Source organism: Xiphophorus hellerii, chromosome 24, assembly GCF_003331165.1.
Source record: "Xiphophorus hellerii strain 12219 chromosome 24, Xiphophorus_hellerii-4.1, whole genome shotgun sequence".
NCBI lineage: Eukaryota > Metazoa > Chordata > Actinopteri > Cyprinodontiformes > Poeciliidae > Xiphophorus > Xiphophorus hellerii.
Genome location: NC_045695.1, coordinates 17,447,974 through 17,462,950, shown reverse-complemented (window position 1 = coordinate 17,462,950; position 14,977 = coordinate 17,447,974). Strand labels below are relative to the sequence as shown.

General features: G+C 42.9%; 2 protein-coding genes across 5 annotated transcripts in view; both read right to left on the bottom strand.

Annotated features, from left to right (window-relative positions):
* The window catches only part of tmem198ab (transmembrane protein 198ab), an 11,679-nt gene extending 8,034 nt beyond the window's left edge, over window positions 1–3,645 (bottom strand). The window contains exon 1 of one of the 2 annotated variants that reach the window (XM_032556315.1): window positions 2,966–3,645. The gene's annotated coding sequence lies outside the window, so the exon portion shown is untranslated. Of the gene's footprint in view, window positions 1–1,226; window positions 1,336–2,965 lie in introns of those variants that run through there. The other variant, XM_032556316.1, reaches the window with a different exon arrangement.
* A 594-nt stretch (window positions 3,646–4,239) lies between these two features.
* Window positions 4,240–13,552, bottom strand: LOC116715672 (sterol 26-hydroxylase, mitochondrial-like). 3 transcript variants are annotated; one of them, XM_032556281.1, is made up of 10 exons: window positions 13,210–13,552; window positions 10,984–11,174; window positions 10,558–10,757; window positions 10,209–10,406; window positions 9,967–10,145; window positions 8,458–8,624; window positions 6,627–6,708; window positions 6,256–6,514; window positions 4,605–5,239; window positions 4,240–4,517 (listed from the first exon to the last, which is right to left on the bottom strand). In XM_032556281.1, the coding sequence occupies exons 1-9, from the start codon at window positions 13,465–13,467 to the stop codon at window positions 5,211–5,213; spliced, it is 1,563 nt and encodes a 520-aa protein (XP_032412172.1). In that variant the 5' UTR covers window positions 13,468–13,552; the 3' UTR covers window positions 4,240–4,517; window positions 4,605–5,210. The 3 variants fall into 3 exon arrangements, with proteins under 3 accessions (XP_032412172.1, XP_032412170.1, XP_032412171.1); XM_032556279.1 differs by having other exon boundaries at window positions 6,278–6,514; window positions 13,210–13,544; XM_032556280.1 differs by having other exon boundaries at window positions 6,278–6,514; window positions 9,967–10,130; window positions 13,210–13,542.
* Window positions 13,553–14,977: the final 1,425 nt, after the last annotated feature.

Below are 14,977 nucleotides of genomic sequence, written 5' to 3'. Positions count from 1 at the left end.
GGACCAGGTCCGGGACCAGGTCCGGGACCAGGTCCGGGACCAGGTCCGGCCCGCCGTAGCTCTTCAAGTGGCCCGAATTACACGAGTCGGTTCCTACGGTTTGTTGTGATTTTGTGTTCATGGAAACTCAAGTTAAATCAAAATGGCGCCGTGTCTTTAAGGCTGATGCATCAATTTATGACATTTATTTAAGAATAATACATTTGTCATTTATTATTACAAAGTAACTGTAAAAGCCTCAGTGCTGTAAAAGCTAGGAGATTTATGAAAATATTTCCTGAAAAATGGGGAAAAACGCTGAAAGTGATGCCAACTCCCACCAGCAGGTGGCAGTGTGTTTTATTTATGTCTTATTCCTCTGCTGCCTCAGCCTGACCTGATGTCCAGTGGGCTCTTTGCACCTGCCGCGCTGACGTCACAACCGCATGCGCAAATGCGGCTCTTTTTTCTGCTTTGAGTTACCATGACAGCTAGAAAAGACAAAGTCTTATTTCAGACGCAAATAAAACAATACTATGAACATTGCTGTCTTCCTAATATAATGGGCTTTTAAGTTTTCATGGATTTCCAAACGGTCCTGAATTAAGAAGACGGTGGCTTGTAAATATTCGTGGCTACCAGTTAAAGCTAACGCTGCACAGCAAAGTTTACAGCCTTCACTTCACTCCGGATCAACTTCTTCAGCCTAAAGCAGAAGGTAAAGGAGCCTCCTGTGTTATTTCCATGGAATCACTTCTGTATTCAGCCTGAAAGAGTTTATGGGAACCAGAGAGCAGACCAGAGCCAGACAGCCGAGCTACTGATCCGCCTGTACACACTGCTGTAAACACCGTCCTGCTTCACAAGAAACATGCAAAACTATAATAAAACTAAATAACACGGAGACCTTAAGGAACACAGTTATATTTTTCTAAAAGCAACAACTGAACCTGAACCGTCAGCTGAACTAGAACTCTGACACCAGAGCTGCTCTACTGTTAAGCTATGGGCTTGTTGTTCCTCAGGCTTCAGAAGCAAAAAGCCTGAACCGTAAAATCCCCGTTACTTGGTCTCTGACACTAACGACAATAAACCACGTAATATACTTGAACATAAGGTAAAAACATTGTCCGTTAATGAATGATGAAAAATGTTTAGATACTTGAATAGAACATTTTTACAAGACAAATGTCTAGCATAAGCTAAAGCTAATGTTAGCCACAAAGTTTAAAGAAAGTAAAACTCACCTTCATATCTGTGAATAACGAGACAAACATCTTAAAACCTTTCTCCAGTTTATTGTCGGGGCTTCGGATCGATGTTCATCATGAATTGTTACCTTGGACAAGCCCTGCAGACGCCCAGGGTGAAGAGCCTTTTTCAATAGGTCGGAAACGATTGAGCCGCTTTTCCCCGAACGCGGAAGCTGAGGAGCAAAGAGCCCGTTACCATCAGCTAATATCCATTATTATCAGTTATTATCAGTTATTCTTTGTGATCGATACGACGAGGAACAAAAAGTCACATTTACTGCCAGAAATAATAACAAATATTACAAATATTTCAGAATTAGCTCCGAAAAATCAGAGATTTTAACTGGAAAAAGAAAAAAGTCACCAAAACAAACAAACAAAGAAACTTCTGGAAAATATGATTATCAGATGTTCAATATTATTTCATTTTAATGCAGACAGGATGATTTTAATATTTTATTAACAGGTTTTATTGATTCTGGTGCTGCCGGCCCTTTAAGAGCGTTCATGTTGTCTAATCCTGATTTAATCTGAAGATAAATTAGAAACAAGTTCAGGATTACAAACTCAGATTAGGATTATCTGAACTATACCAATTATTACTGTAGATTACTGCCTGTTTACTGATCGACTGATCAGTGATTTATTGATTGGTCATCAGTCTGCAGATATTTTATTAAAGTCTTTTTATATTAGTATGTTAGATTACATTAAAAGATGCAAATAAATTATTTTTATTTTTATTTCCTGAACGGCGCCGCGGGTCGGGTCAGCAGCCGGGCCGGCTGGATCATCAATATGAGCCGCCGGGGCTGATGGGAAAACGTGACAGAGACGCCGCCGGCAGCAGACGTCCCACCACAGAGACAGACTGAGACAGACTGTCCACTGGGAGCTCAGGGTGAAGAGACACGACCTTCATGTGACCTTCATGTGACCTTGATGACCTTGGCATCACCAGGCAGCAGAAACACCAACATGGCGTCAGTGAGGTCACCAGTATATTTTCAAAATAAAAGATCAGAACCATCCCCTGAACACCTGGAGCTCCACAGACCTGAAACAGTCCAGCTCTGTCAGAGGCAGATGACCTTTGACCTGGTGTGGAGGCAGGTGAGTCACGCTGATCGCCCACCGCCGCCGTGACTCGGCGAGGCGTTCTCACGCCTCCTCAGCAGGTTACATAAAGAGGCAGAGGAGCTGGTGAGTGATGTCACTTCCTGTCTGATGCGACCAATCAGCTGCTGAGGATCAAACTGATCCAGTTGGATGAAGTGAACCAGAACCGCAGGGTGATCCAATCAGAACCAGAACCAGAACCGCAGCGCTCCATTATTCATTCATGATTTCTCCAACTGTAAAGTTTCAGAGATTTATTCATTTACTCTGATTGCTGTAACAACCTGCTGTGACCTTTGACCCCTGCTGTAGCCTAACGTTTTGACCCAATGCTTTAAGATGAGGAATCACGTGATGCGTTCACGTTCCGGTCCAAAGGCAGGAAAATGCATCAGCGCTTCTGTCTGTTGACTTTCTGGAAACATGTCAACGTGACGTCACACAAATGATCGGGTTTTAGTGAATTAGAACCGGAAGTGTGGCATTTCTGTCCGATTTTTTCACGACCCCTTCACGGACCGTGGGACCGCTTACACCCATAAACACAACATGCATTAATCCGCTTGTTTTACCGAGTCAGAACCGGGTCAGAACCGGACCGTGGAAGCACTCACCATGTTCCCCGCGGCGGGTCGCGGTTCCTCCGCCTTCACTGCGGCCCCGGGGCCCCGCGGAGCCCCGCGGAGCCCCCCGCACCGACCGACTCCATGGCTCCCCGGGTCCGCAGCAGCAGGCAGGGCGGTGGGCTAACCATCCATCAGAACCGGGACCGGGACCGGGCTGGGAGGACGGAGACCCGGTTCTCAGCTACACGGACTGCTGGAGCATCCAGGCTGCGGTCCGGTCCGGATGATGAAGGCGGTGCGTCAGGAGGAAGAGGAGGAGGAGGCAGCAGGCCTGTGAGGCGACCCCTGCTGGCGGAGCTAATAAATGCAGCTGTAGCAGCACCGCTAGCTTGATGCTAACTGGTCTAATGAAACCAGCAGAAACACCGGAACCACTGGAGAGACACGACGAAGGAGGCAGTTTTACACCGAACCTGACAATTTAGAGCTAAATAATTCTCCAAAAAATGGCCATTTCTGAGATTATTTTACAAATTTTATGATTTATTTAGTTCGACTTTTGAAACTCCGAAATTTCCTTGTATTTTCTCGAAAATGTAAAAGATTAATCTGAATCTGAATATGAGTTTTTCAGCAGAAATGGATTCTTTTCTTCTATCTGCAATGACTCTAATAGTCCATCATAGAAACCCGTTAAATAAAAGCTGTAAATAAATTTGTAGAAATGAACTAAATCTCTAAAATGCAGCCAGAAATCTGGACGTTTCTCCCGTCAGGATCACAGGATCTGACAAGGTTTCCTCAGTTCTGGGGAAACTCCGGCTCTTCTGCAACATCACATCTTTAATAATCCAAACAGGAAACCAGATGATCAGCCCTGGAAAAAAACTAAAGAAAATCACAGGGAAACACGGTGGTGGCAGCATCATGATGCGGAGCGTCAGTCAGTCTGGAACAGAAACGTTTCTGCATAATTTTGAATTATCTGCATCAAACTAAAAATAAAACACAAAGTCAAGATGATGATCGCTGCTGGACGTCTCCCAGTGCAGACGGGGAGCTGCAACTGGACCAGCAGGTGGTGACTGGTTTATAGAGCAGCTGTCACTGGTTTACTGTCCCATTAGGACTGGAAAACTGTTTTAAAGTGGTTTAAGGCTGGACTACAGGTCCAAACTGGTCCAGAACTGGTTTGGAAAAGCTGATGAGACGAATCAAACACCAGACTTGCTGTGTGACCAGTGGATGTCCTGGATGTTTGTACTGGTTCCAGTCTGAGTGTTTGGCTGCAGCTTTAAACTTTCACACAACAAAACAAAACATTTCATTAAATAGTTTATTCAACTTTATAGATCAGAAAGAGAAACATGAATAAAAGTATCAAACAGGATCAACATGCAGAATTTAAATGATTTATAAAATGTTTCTGTTCATTTCAAAATAGGTTTTTTTCTAAGTAATAAATCACAAATACAAAATTCTCAGATTGTAGAATAAAATCCTCTTCATGCTGTTATAATAATTAATAAAATAATCCATGAAGGCACAGGGAGAACACAGTCAGGCCTTAGCAAGCTACATGCTAACCAGATGTTAGCACCTAGCTACATGCTAACCAGATGTTAGCACCTAGCTACATGCTAACTAGATGTTAGCACCTAGCTACATGCTAACTAGATGTTAGCACCTAGCTACATGCTAACCAGATGTTAGCATTTAGCTCTGATCGCCTCTGATTTTAGTCTCTTTAGACTAAAAAACTAAACCAACAATAAAAACTAAATAAAAACTAAACCAACATTAATAAAAACTAAACCAACATTAATAAAAACTAAATAAAAACAATATTAGCAGAAAAAAACAAACTGATGAGAAATGCTGCTGAGTCATAAATCTTTGCATTCCTGTCATTTATTAGTTTGTATAATTTCATTTAAAATCTGTTACTTTATTATTAAATGTGTGCTGTAATTATCTCCAGCAGGTGAACGTGGTGATATTTGGCCTTCAGGGGGCGCTATAACAACTAACAGGCCCTGCTAAAATATTATAAACTGATCCAAAAACTAATTTTATGTTTTTATCTTCCTGAACATCAACATGATGAATCTGTGGAGTGATTTTCTACTTCCTGATGAGACTGACTGCAGAACATGAAGAAGCTGTAAACGGTTTCAGAAAGCAGGAGAGCGAGTGCTGCCACCTTCAGGCTCGGGGGAGGAAGCGCAGGTTGATGGGTCTGGATGGGATCAGGAGAGTTCTGGTTTTAGGCTCAACGAGAGGAGAGTCCACTTCAGGATGAACGTCGTAGTGCTGCATCACCTGGAGGACACACACAGGAAACACACACACACAGGAAACACACACACACAGAAAACACACAGAGTCAGGAAACACAGAGTCAGGAAACACACACACACAGGAAACACACACACACAGAAAACACACACACACAGGAAACACACACACACAGGAAACACACACACACAGAAAACACACACACACAGGAAACACACACACACAGGAAACACACACACACAGAAAACACACACACACAGGAAACACACACACACAGGAAACACACAGAGTCAGGAAACACAGAGTCAGGAAACACACACACACAGGAAACACACACACACAGGAAACACACACACACAGAAAACACACACACACAGGAAACACACACACACAGGAAACACACACACACAGAAAACACACACACACAGGAAACACACACACACAGGAAACACACAGAGTCAGGAAACACACACAGGAAACCCGACACATGGCGTTCTGACTAAAACCAGGAAGATAGAGCACATAACAGCAGTTCTAAAGTCCCTCCACTGGCTCCCTGTAGCTCAAAGAATAGACTTTAAAATCCTGTTGTTAGTTTATAAATCACTGAACGGCTTAGCACCACAATACATTAAAGATCTGCTGTTGTTGTATCAACCTTCCAGACCTCTCAGGTTCTGGTTCTGGTTCTGCTCTGCATCCCCAGAACCAGAACCAAACGAGGAGAAGCAGCTTTCAGCATCTATGCACCACAAATTTGGAACAAACTTCCAGAAAACTGTAAAACAGCTGAAACACTGACTTCCTTTAAATCTCAACTAAAACCCACCTGGTTAGGATTGTATTTGAAATGTAATCAATTACAAATTTATTGATGGAACTTGACTTAATGCTTTGTTTTGATTATTGATTCTATGTTGCTTTGTGTTTCTGTGTTTGTAATGATGTAAAGCACTTTGAAATGTCTTGCTGCTGAAATGTGCTATACAAATAACATTTGATTGATTGATTGATTGATTGATTAAATAGATCAAACACACTGGTCTCTCTCTCTCTCCTCACCCTGGACAGAGCCAGGTGCATCTCCATCTCTGCCAGCCTCTTGCCCACACAGCCTCTCACGCCGACGCCAAACGGGATGAAGCTGTAAGGATGGTGGTGGTAGAAACCGGGCGTGGCTCTGCCGCTGTGGCTGCTGGGAGATTCCTGCTGCAGCCAGCGCTGCGGCAGGAACTCCTCCGGCGCCGTGAACTCCACCTCATCGTGGGACGCAGCGTAGTGACACAGATGGAACTGAGTCTGCAGGGGACAGAGGGACAGACAGGCAGTGAGGACAGACAGAGGGACAGACAGGCAGTGAGGACAGACAGAGGGACAGACAGGCGGCTGCTGCAGCTCTTCCTCCTCCTACCTTCTTAGGGAACCAGAACCCGTCCACCACCACCTCGTTCTCTGACACCAGCCGTCCATTTCCATGCACCACCGGATACAGGCTGCAACACACACACACACACACACACACACACACACACACACACACACACACACACACACACAGATCAGGACCTTCCTGTCTCTCTGCGTGTTGTAAAACGCTGCATGAAGCTCAGACTGAAACATGATGAACACGGTGGTGGCAGCATCATGGCTGTCGCACCATGAACCTTTGTGGCTCCAGTGTCCCTTATATGGAAGTGGGCTGACAGGAAGGAGGAAGACATGTGGTAAATGTCGCCGGGTCCGGGAATCGAACCCTCGACGGCCGCGTCGCCACCACGACACGCCCAGCAGGAATGTTTGAGAGAAAAACTGTTTAAAACTTTATTTCAGTGACTGTAACCTGCAGGCTGGTTAGAATAAAGTCAGAGAAATGATTTCAATTATTTTAATCAATTTAAAATGATTTCTATTATTTTAATCAATTTAAAATGATTTCAGTTATTTTAATCAGTTTAAAATGATTTCAGTTATTTTAATCAGTTTAAAATGATTTAAATTATTTTAATCAATTTAAAATGATTTCAATTATTTTAATCAATTTAAAATGATTTAAATTATTTTAATCAGTTTAAAATGATTTCAGTTATTTTAATCAGTTTAAAATGATTTAAATTATTTTAATCAATTTAAAATGATTTAAATTTATTTTAATCAGTTTAAAATGATTTAAATTATTTTAATCAATTTAAAATGATTTAAATTATTTTAATCAATTTAAAATGATTTCTATTATTTTAATCAGTTTAAAATGATTTAAATTATTTTAATCAGTTTAAAATGATTTAAATTATTTTAATCAATTTAAAATGATTTCAATTATTTTAATCAATTTAAAATGATTTCAATTATTTTAATCAGTTTAAAATGATTTCTATTATTTTAATCAATTTAAAATGATTTCTATTATTTTAATCAGTTTAAAATGATTTAAATTATTTTAATCAGTTTAAAATGATTTAAATTATTTTAATCAATTTAAAATGATTTCAGTTATTTTAATCAGTTTAAAATGATTTAAATTATTTTAATCAATTTAAAATGATTTCTATTATTTTAATCAATTTAAAATGATTTAAATTATTTTAATCAATTTAAAATGATTTCAGTTATTTTAATCAGTTTAAAATGATTTAAATTATTTTAATCAGTTTAAAATGATTTCAATTATTTTAATCAATTTAAAATGATTTCAATTATTTTAATCAGTTTAAAATGATTTAAATTCTGGTTCATCTTTTATCCCGACTTTAATTTAAGTTCATCTCCATCTGGACTTTTTCTGTTTCTTTGTTTTTATTTCAACTCGCAGGAACCTGACAGTCAGAACATGGAGGATTTACAGTGGGCTTTGACTAGGCCCTTCTGATCAGAACCAGTTCTGTTTTGACCAGTTGGGTCTGATGAGGTTCTGTGAAACTAAACGGGTCCAAAAAGGAAAAACCTAAAAGTCTGAGGAGGTTTTTGTCTTAAAAACATTTAGTCTCCGATTTCAGCTGATTTATGACAGTTTGAGAAAAACTTTGATTTGAGACGATATTCTGGAATATTCTGACGATATTCTGGAATATTCTGATGATATTCTGACGATATTCTGGAATATTCTGACGATATTCTGGAATATTCTGATGATATTCTGACGATATTCTGGAATATTCTGGAATATTCTGATGATATTCTGGAATATTCTGACGATATTTTCACCACTTCCTGCTTCCTGCGGTGTTGTGGGCGGGGCGTCTCACCGCAGCGTCTCCTTGACGACGGCCCTCAGGTAGGGCATCCTGGCCAGGTGCGGCGCGCCGGGCGGCTGGCGGTCGGGGCAGACGGCGTCGACCTCGGCCTGCAGCCGGTTCTGGGCGGGTCGGTCCCGGGCCAGGTGGTACAGAGCCCAGGACAGAGTGTTGGACGTCTGGAGGAGGAAATGTTCAGAGTTCAGAGATTCAATATTTGATCAGAACCGGTCACTTCAGAACCCAGATTAGGAGGATAATCCCAGATTAGCTGATTATTAAAAATCCACAGGAATACTGTCATTTTTTTATATTTCATTTGTTCTAAACATTTTTATTCTTATCCAGAAAATATCTCATCTGTATTTAATTAGTGTTTATATTTGGAAACATTTTGGTTCATTTAGATCCTCTGTAGTTATGAGATTATAGAGATTAGGATTAAATCAGGAGCGATTGATCTGAGTTTTATAAATGAATCATTTTGATTTAGATTTGATACATAATATAAATATTGTGACAGAATCAGATCAGGTTCAGTTTGTTCTGTTGATCTGCAGGAACAAAAACAAAAAGTTATTAATAATAATAATTCATAATCAGCAGCAGTTCTGGTTCCTCAGATCCTCAGAGCAGAAAAACGTCGACGCAGCAAAAAGTTTCCTAAAGCTGCAGCTGAACCAACGAAGGTTCAAAGGTCAAACAGGAAATATTGAAGTGATTCTGATTCTCCATCTCTGCCTCAGAGGAACTGATTCTGTTCAGGTCTGAACCTGTTCAGTTACCATCTGAATGCTTCAGCTGTGACTCATCCACCGGCCCGGCCCGACCCGACCCGACCCAGAGCCAATCCAGAACCGAGCAGCAACACGGCGAGGCGGAGCGTTGAGAGCGAGTCGGGGCAGGTCTCTGTTATCGATCCGGTTCATCTGAGAACCAACTTCAGGAAAACGACGAAAAACGACGACTAACTTTAAAACATCTTCAGCTTCAGGGGAGAAACAGGAAGTGGTCATTACGACATTAACATCAGCTTTTATGAACTTCCTGTCGGCAGCAGAGGAAACAGAAACAGTTTGAAGAAACAAGAAAACATTTTCCTGAACGACAGGCAGAGCTTTGACCTTTGACCTTTGTGTAGCGTTAGCATGTAGCAGGTCAGTTATCAGTTAGTTTGGTTTGCTCTCAATAAATGTCGACTAAAGATGTTGAATAAAAAACATAATTAGTTTTTTCTCCTCTGTTTGTTCAAAGAGTCAATAAATTCATTAAATGTGAAATTATTTAAATGTTGATGTAAAACTTTCCTAACAAAAACTAAAGGGAATGTTTGCTAACAGTTAGCTAAAATAATTCATCACTATTTTTATCTGAAGGACGTAGAAAAAACATTTTCACCACAAAACAAACTAAAATCTGGAGCTTAATCTGGTCTAATCTGAGTTCAGTGTTTCCGTCGTTGCCATGGCGTCACACCCTGACAGCGGACCAGGCCTCACGGCGGCGAGCGGCGCTGCTCACCGTGTCCACGCCGCCCAGCATCAGCTCCGTCACGCTGATGTAAACCTCGCCTCTGCTCAGCCTATCAGACGACAGCAGGTACGTCAGGAACATCCCCTCGCCGCCGCCGCCGCCGCCAGGCTGCGCCGCCAGCTCCGCCATCCGCCTGTCCACCAGCTTCTGAGCTGCAGAGCACAGACCTGATACTGGATCCGTTTACTGGGACCAGTTCAGTGTTTCAGGAAGTCCAGCAGGTGACCTACCTACGCCGTAGAGGTCGTCCCAGGCCTGGACGAAGCGTCCCCAGAAGGGGAGGAGCCCGCGGCTCCAGCGCGGCAGCAGCACCACCTGGTCGGACAGCGTCAGCATGTCGTTGACGGCGGCGATGAAGCGCAGCGTGTCGGCAGGGATTTCCTCCTGCAGGCAGCCGAGGCGCGTCTCGAACAGGACGGCAGAAATACCTGCAGGGCGGCAGAACGTCAGCTGCTGGAGAGAGCACAGCCAAACCGCCAACACGAAGCCCCGCCCCCAGTCTGAAGCCCCACCCCCGCCAACACGAAGCCCCACCCCCGCCAACACGAAGCCCCGCCCCCAGTCTGAAGCCCCGCCCACCTTCAAAGCCAAACTTGTAGAGCTCGGAAGCCAGGTCGGGCACGGTGGCGCCGTCGGGGCTGCGGCGGCGCAGCAGCTCCAGCCGGGCCAGCAGGTCGTCCACCACGGTCTGGACCACGGGGGCGAAGGCCGACACCTCTCTGGGTCGCAGCATCTTGGGGTTCAGGACGCTGCGGATCCGGTGCCACTCCGGTCCAGAGCTGCAGAACCACAGGAGACCCGATCACCGGTCAGACTTGAAACATTTTATCAGGAGCCTGAAGATGCTTCATGAGAAACCAGACATTTCTATTTAGGGGCACGTTGTCATGACAACTGATTAAAGTCACAATTCAGAGATTATAACCAGACTTATTTTTTTAGGGGCCTGGACCAGGTTCTGATCCGGTTCTGAATTCCCCTGCAGCAGACGGACTCTGGACTCACTCCACATGCAGGCCGTACGCCTGCCCCCTCAGGTCCCGGTACTCCTTCCAGTGCGGCAGCTCGACCCGGACCGGGTACCGGCCCTCCTGCTGGATCACCTGGGCGATGAGCCGCGGACTCGCCACGTTCACCAGCTGGAACGGACCGAACCGGGACCGCCATATGGGGCCGTACCGCCGCTTCTGGAGGCACTGGGGGAAACAGAGGAGTCAGGATGGTGGAACACACACACACTATAACACACACACACCCCAACACACACACACTATAACACACACACACTATAACACACACACACACTGTAACACACACACACTATAACACACACACACACTGTAACACACACACACCAAAACACACACACACACTGTAACACACACACGCCATCACACACACACACACTGTAACACACACACGCCATCACACACACACCAACACACATGCCATCACACACACAGAATAACACACACACTGTAACACACACACACACACACCGTAACACACACACTGTAACACACACACACTGTAACACACACTGTAACACACACACACCGAAACACACACACACACTGTAACACACACACACACACTGTAACACACACACACTGTAGCCCAGCATCTGGTTGCTCAGCAGAGAAGCTGCAGCCAGAACTTCCTGTGTTTCAACCAGCAGAACATTAACATTAATTATTAAATAGAACATTTCTGAAGAAAGTGTGGCAGCCGGTTCTGATGCTAAAGGTTAGCATCACAGCTAAAGTAAGCTACAGTGTCGTCAATAGCAGGTGGAGAATCAATATTTTGTTGACAACATGAACTGAATCCATTCAGGATTCGGACATTAATGGAGAAGCTACAATTAGCCGAGATGCTAATGTTAGCCTAAATGCTAACACTAGCATCATGACAGAAAACCGTAGAGACATTTCTAAAACATTTTACACTCGGTGTGACGTCATGAGCAGATTTCATACCAACACAGGAAATTTGTAGGCGAGTTCAGAAAGTTCTGGGCTCAGAACCAGAACCGAACTGCCGGTTTCAGCTGCACTCTGAGTTTCAGGCAGCTGGAAATTTGGCTCGTTTGTTGCTAATTATGCCGCCATTTTCACTTTTATCGCCAATAAAAGTAAAAGTTCTGATGCTGAACAAACGAACCGGACCGACGGTAGAATAACAGGAACCAGAAATATGAAATAACTGCGGTTGGTTCATTTAACCACAGAATTAATCATTTACATCCATTTCACACACAAGAAACGATGCAGAGAAAAGGAAAAGCTAACAGAGATGTTAGCATCATCTCATGGTTCTGGTGTCGGTTCTGCTGGTTTTAACATTAACTCAGTTTTCACTCAACATGCTGAACATTTGGACCTGCAGTTGATCCACAAACCCAGCAGCAGCAATGATCTGATGATTTATGTTGAATCTAAATGAATATTTGAATAAATTAAAACTTCGGATCCAAATGGACCAAATGGACCCGGCGGTTCTGAAAGCTCAGACTGTTAAACGGATCATCGCAGAAATATTTCAGCTTCAGCAGCTAAATAAAATCATTTTATATTTAAAGTTTCAGTCAAGAATGTTTCATCTTAGCTGAAGCACAAAATGAACATTTTAGTTAAAAAAGCAAAACATTGAAATTTACAAGTAAAATGAAGAAAATCTCTTTAGTCAGACATTTTCTAATTCCTTTCAAACATTTAGATATTATTGGCATTAATGCAGGAGAATAATCACATCTATATCTATAGATCTATATTTGGCTGAAGGACGCAGACAGAAAGAAAAGATTTAGAATATTTCAGAACAGAAACTAAATAAAAGGAAATAAACCTGAAAGGTGAAGAGACTCAGAGAGAGAGAGAGAGAGCTGCAACAGTGTGTGTGTGTGTGTTACCTGCAACTGTGTGTGTGTGTGTGTGTTACCTGCAGGTGTGTGTGTTAGTGTGTGTTACCTGCAGCAGTGTGTGTGTTAGTGTGTGTTACCTGCAGCAGTGTGTGTGTGTGTGTGTTACCTGCAGCAGTGTGTGTGTTAGTGTGTGTTACCTGCAGCAGTGTGTGTGTTAGTGTGTGTTACCTGCAGCAGTGTGTGTGTTAGTGTGTGTGTTACCTGCAGCAGTGTGTGTGTTAGTGTGTGTTACCTGCAGCAGTGTGTGTGTTGGTGTGTGTGTGTGTGTTACCTGCAGCAGTGTGTGTGTTAGTGTGTGTGTGTGTTACCTGCAGCAGGTGTCCTCTAGCTCCGTAGCCCCTGATGAACAGCCAGTACAAGGTGGTGAACCAACTGGGTCCCGGAAGCTCCGCGGCGCTCTTCAGCCTCCTCCGCGGCTCTGCGGCCGCCGGTTCGCTCAGGCTCCTCTGAGCCCAGACCGAGGTTCCGGTTCTGGTTCCGGCTCCGAGCCGCAGCGGTCTCTGGGTCCGGGTGGAGAGCGCTGCGAGGCGGAGAGCCCCGGCTGCAGCCGCCCGGCAGCCGTCCATGGTGCTGCCTGTTAGCCCGATGCATCGGCTGATGCTCCGCTTTAATACACGGAGCTTTGCGTGGCGCCCCCTGCAGGCGGACACCGGAATAACAAACAGTGAGGCTTCTGTAGGTCGCGCTGTTGAAACTGGATCAATAATCAACTAACATTAAAGAGAACCAAAGATTTATTCACCATCAATAAATAAATACTGACTTATCACAAACTTTGTTCTAATATTCTATATCTGCTCAGCTAACCATAAGTTAATATCTATCTATCTATCTATCTATCTATCTATCTATCTATCTATGTCATCAGAGAACAGGATTAAAGTGAACGAAAGAAACTATCTTCTGTTCAGACTGAATAAAATCCTGCAGTGATTTTTATTTGCCAACATTAAAACTTCATCATTGAAAACCATAAAAAATATAAATATTAAAATAAACATATTTATCAGTGAGAAACTTTAACCAGCTAAAATCAGCACATAAACCACATAAATAAGAATAATTAATCAAATAAAAAACAAAATCTTTAGAAAAATTAGACAAGATTACAAAATGATTTGATGATTTTTTATCATTTCTCTCCACTGATCCTGTGGTCAAAATGTTTACTTAAAGTTTAATGATGAATTAGATTAACAATAAAACTTATTATGAGCAAACTGATGGACTAGATAGATAGATAGATAGATAGATAGATAGATAGATAGATAGATAGATAGATAGATAGATAGATAGATAGATAGATAGATAGATAGATAGATAGATAGATAGATAAATCTTTATTGTCATTGTCACAAGAACAACAAAATTTAAAAAGTGCCATCAGTCAGTGCATACGCTTAAAAACAAAAAATAACTGTCTCACAATTTACACACAATGTAAGAAATAACAAATAACTGGTAAAAAAACAACAACACACAAACAAAAACAAACTAATAAATAAGATCAGCCACATTCTCACATACATCATTTATGATGATTAATGGTTGTTTTTGATTGCATTTAGTTTTGTTATTGCTGTCGGGTAGAAACTGTCTCTGAGACGGTTGGTTCTGGTTCTGGTTGCTCTGTATCTTCTGCCTGAAGGCAGCAGTGTGAACAGAGAAGGTCCGGGGTGAGAAGTGTCCTTTGTGATGTGTTGTGCTTTTCTTAGACAGCGGTCGCTGTGCAGGTCCTCCAGTGAGGGGAGAGGGCAGCCAATGATTTTTTGGGCTGTATTCACAACCCTTTGGAGAGCTTTCCTTTGAGCCGTAGTGCTGCTGTTATACCAGACGCAGATACAGTAGGTCAGTATGCTCTCTATGGAGCACTTGTAGAAGGACACCAGCAGCTTCTCCTTGATGCTGTTCCTCCTGAGAACCCTCAGGAAGTTCAGTCTTTGCTGGGCCTTTTTTATCAGCTCCAAGGTGTTCATGTTCCATGTGAGGCCCTGCTCAATGTAGACCCCCAGGAAACGGAAATCAGCTACCCTCTCCACACATTTTCCCCCAATGGTTAGTGGTGTAATGTCCGTT